We start from the raw sequence: 4084 nt of genomic DNA on the forward strand, positions 1-4084 counted from the left end.
ATGAGACACAGCCAGTCACGTAGTTACCTTTATCTTGCTGGCCGTCGTCCGGGTTCCGGGGCAACTTATAGGACAGTTTCGGTTTTTGGTGGAGTTCTGTGTTCCCTTTGAGGTTTAAAAGACAGCGTTAATAAGGGTTAGAAGTGGAAGTGACCTCACAACAATCATCTCTTCTATATGGATGTGTCTTGTATGTCATCGGACATCGTGGTCTCGCTCAGGCAGTTTGCGGTGTTTATTGTGTTTATTTTGTGCTGGCGAGAAAATTCCCCAAAAAGAGACGTCAGCCCATTCACATGCCAAGTACCGGCAGGGAACGCTGCGCAACATTGCGGACACATTACAGCGAGGGGAACGCAACGCACGGCACATGTGCATTGCAGTCTGCTGCCCTTTATGTAGTGCGGCACCCCAATACAGTGTGCACATCAGCGCCTGCCGCTCACTACATCGTCCACATGAAGTGCTCATACAGCAGACTCTCAAAGAAAGAAGAGAAAGGATGGACGTGACTGACTCCAGGGATGAACAGAATGAACCCTTACGTAGGGGATGCCCCCGCACTGCGAGGGGTGAGTGTTGGTATTGATCTAGGGACTGGAGTAAAGAAGATATACTCATCTGGTCCTCAGTCCCACCTGGCTCCTTGATCCCCGCAGCCTTTTCTTCCCTGGGCTCCCACTGATGTAATCACGTCTAATGCAGGTCCATTCACCTGCGTTACATGTGAGCAGGGCAGCCGTCAGAAATTTTGGGGCCCCTTACACGGCTTTAGGCTGGGCTCCCCCCCCGCCGCCGCTGGACACGGGCTAAGCGACGCGCTGGACGCAGGACCCACCTGAGAGTGACCCTGCAGAGCCCACCATAGATGCTGCACAGCCCATCTGAGACTGTCTATGGTGGGCTCTGAAGAGATCTCAGGTGGGCTGGTCAGGGCTGCATCCCTCCCCTCCCTCCTTCCTTCCTAGCTCCTCTTACCTGCACACATGGCCCCGTCTGCCGCCGGACGTGACGTCACTTCCGGCCAGTCCGACATCAGACGAGCAGCATCGCTGATGGGGCCCCAGCTTGTCTCGAAGCCGCAGTAGCGGCAATGCTGGGGCCCTGAGCTGCTAGGGCCAGTCCTCCGCCTCCTCGCCCTTCACCGTCGGCCGATAGTCATGTAAGGGGCCGGGCGGGCCCCCCAGGCTGCCCGGGCCCCTTACATGAGTATCGGCCGTACCCCCCCTGATGGCTGCCCTGCATGTGAGGACGCCAAGGGACATACCACACCACCTGGAGAGGAGGGTAAGGGAAGGCGAGTGCTGACTGCAGCAGGACCAGGTAAGTATATCATCTGTATTCCCCTAGAACAAAACGAGCCTCGCTGCAAGGGTCCATTGTGTTCATTCCTGGAGTTCCTCTTCATAAAGGGAATGACTAAGGCCCGGTTCACACCTGAGCGTACAGAATATGCGCGTTCCTACGCTCTGTACAACGCTCAACATGTGAAAGCCAATGATTGCCTATGGGCGTGGTTCCCACCTGGGCGTCTTACAGCGCGTAGGAACGTGCCGCAAAACGCCCTACGCACAAAGAAGTACAGGAGCTTATTTGGGGCGTATTTGCCGCGCGTATCCATTAGGATACAGCCAGGTAGCCCTCGGAAACGCGCGTTTGTCGCACGTTTTTTTTACCGCGGCACGAAAAAAAACATACGACAACCGCGCATATTCGATACGCCTAGGTGTGAACCCGGCCTAAGGTCTCGTTCACACCTAGGCGTATTGCATATGCGCGTCTGTCGCGCGACCGTCGTGCGTTTCCGAAGGCTAGTTGGCTGTATCCCAATGGAAACGCGCAACAAAACGGGCCAAAGTAGTACCTAGACCTTTTCAGGCGCGGGCCGCTTTGTAGCGCGTTAGGGACGGGGGGGCGCCAAGGTGGGAACCAGACCATTGAATACAATGCGATTTATATGTTTGAGCGTTTTGTAGAGCGTTCGTCGAGCGTAAAACGCGCCACAAAACGTTCAGGTGTGGACGAGGGCTCAGGTTGATTTGGGCAGTATTATCAGTTCTTAGCTGAGATGACGGGGACATGACCTCCGACTAGCAGGAGGAAAGATCAATGCAGACTCAGAAAGTATTAGAGAACAATAAGAACATTGACACTTTCTTGGAGTAATCGCAGAGAAAACGGTTCGAGACTTTTTTGGGTAGACGTGATGGACCACTTGATGGTCTTTTTCGGTCAGCGGCCTTCTATGTTTCGAGGGTTTTTCTAAGGCCGGTTGAGGCCGTTCAAATTTCCTGGAGACCCTTGAGGCGTGGAAGCAGCGCACATGGGTAGGAATAAAGCATAAGATCGGAGGAGGGGGCAGCTGCCGCACACTACCGGCTCCTCTCAATGGGAAGAGAAGATCCAGCCAGGAATGGCGCAGCAGGTGACCGCCATCCGACTAGGATATCTTTAAGGGGAATGCTTTTCTTGGCTCCATCCAAAGGAGAAAAAACTGGATTCCATCATTTGATTCCATTTCTCATAGGCTAAGCTGACTACACGGGACACCCAACTGTAACCAACTACCGCAGAGAAGGTGGCGACCTGAAAACAGTCACGTGTGATCAAAACCAGACAGCAGAACACGCGGGGCAATGAAGGCGGTTCTGGCCGGGCAACTGATCAGTCTTGGCAGTTGATGAGGTCCTCCACCCCCCGATCTTTGCCAATCAGATGGCACGGCCACCATTATTCAGACTGGGAAAAGTTCCCGGACACGTGAAGAAAAGGACCCGACACCGCAGCACGTCTCACCACAACCAACCAGATCCTTCCTTTTTCATTGTCCAATCTAATCCGGAAACACGGAAGGCAGTATTGGATCGGTTGATATGGGCAATGACCTGCCCCGTTTAAGATCTCCTATTCGGCAACTATCCGTAGACTGACGTCAAGGCTTCGGGTCCTGCCCCGTGTCCACTTTACAACACAACTCTGAGCTACATTGGAACTTCCGTCGTCTGCCTCGCAAAGTCACTTCCCATCCCGCTGCTAGTTGTCTTATATCATCTCCTCTACGTCTCCCCGCCTGACGCCCCGGCACCCCAGCAGAGGAACCTCCTCCAATGGACACCCCAAATCATACTTTCCTCAAAGAGTCCGAGTCAACGTTTTCTATGGAGAGATCTGTGAAACGGGAGGACCGACCATGTGTGCAGACTGGGCAACTGTACAAGGGCCCTCAGAGACTATCTATCACCTCAGATTGTGTAACATAAACCAATACTGTAATGTCTCCTTCCTGTAATCCATGGAGGTTTCCCTTCTCTTTGGTGCTCTTCCTTTTAAATCCTCATGTCTTCTCATGCTGGGGGAGAACTTCCCTTTTCAGCTCAGGGCCTCTTCCTGTAGTGCCGGCTCAGGTTACAAGCCTATACAATCTTATACACAGACACCGTGTATCCATTCCTGAGACAAGGCAGTATGCTGCAAAACAGAAGTTCGCCCCCAGCATGAGAAGACATGAGGATTTAAAAGGAAGAGCAGCAAAGAGAAGGGAGACCACCATGGACTACAGGAAGGCGACATTACAGTATTGGTTTATGTTACACAATCTGAGGGTTTCGTGTCATTTTAACAAGGAAACAATCCCTTTAAGGGAGCGTCCGTGTCTAGTCTGAGTCCTCAGTGCTAAATCCACTCTTAATTCACCAAACCTCGGCCGGGATTCCTGGGGCTCTCCTGGTCACCTTACCAGACTGGCAGGAGACAAGGGCAATTGTTTGTGAGCTGCGTGGGGCCGCAGCGCCGACTTCATCCCCACAGGAATGTTCAGAAAGCGATGCTGTGACAGGCGCGTGCAAGTCTCTGTCAAAGTCACTTAGAAGGAAAGCAGCCAGAAGCCGACCTTACTACGGGGAGAGGACGATGACTGACAGCCGGGAGAAGGACTCGCCGCACCAATCACCGATCTCACCGCGGACCATTCCTCCCGAGCAGCAAACTTCCCGCTGACACCGGGGATTATATATGAGAACCGCGGACAAAAGTGATAATTGTATCCGAGAATGTGCAGCTTTACCTGTGCCTGGGGGGTGGGGGC

General features: G+C 53.2%; 1 protein-coding gene across 1 annotated transcript in view; it reads right to left on the bottom strand.

Moving 5' to 3' along the window:
• The window catches only part of LOC108803325 (neurexin-3-beta-like), a 34677-nt gene that overhangs the window by 14815 nt on the left and 15778 nt on the right, over positions 1-4084 (bottom strand). The window contains exon 3 of the mRNA XM_018575173.1: positions 28-105. Coding sequence (XP_018430675.1) covers positions 28-105 — 78 coding nt within the window. The remainder of the gene's footprint in view (positions 1-27; positions 106-4084) is intronic.

The sequence above is a fragment of the Nanorana parkeri genome, unplaced genomic scaffold, assembly GCF_000935625.1.
Source record: "Nanorana parkeri isolate BGI_ZX_2015 unplaced genomic scaffold, ASM93562v1 scaffold3606, whole genome shotgun sequence".
Classification (NCBI taxonomy): Eukaryota; Metazoa; Chordata; class Amphibia; order Anura; family Dicroglossidae; genus Nanorana; species Nanorana parkeri.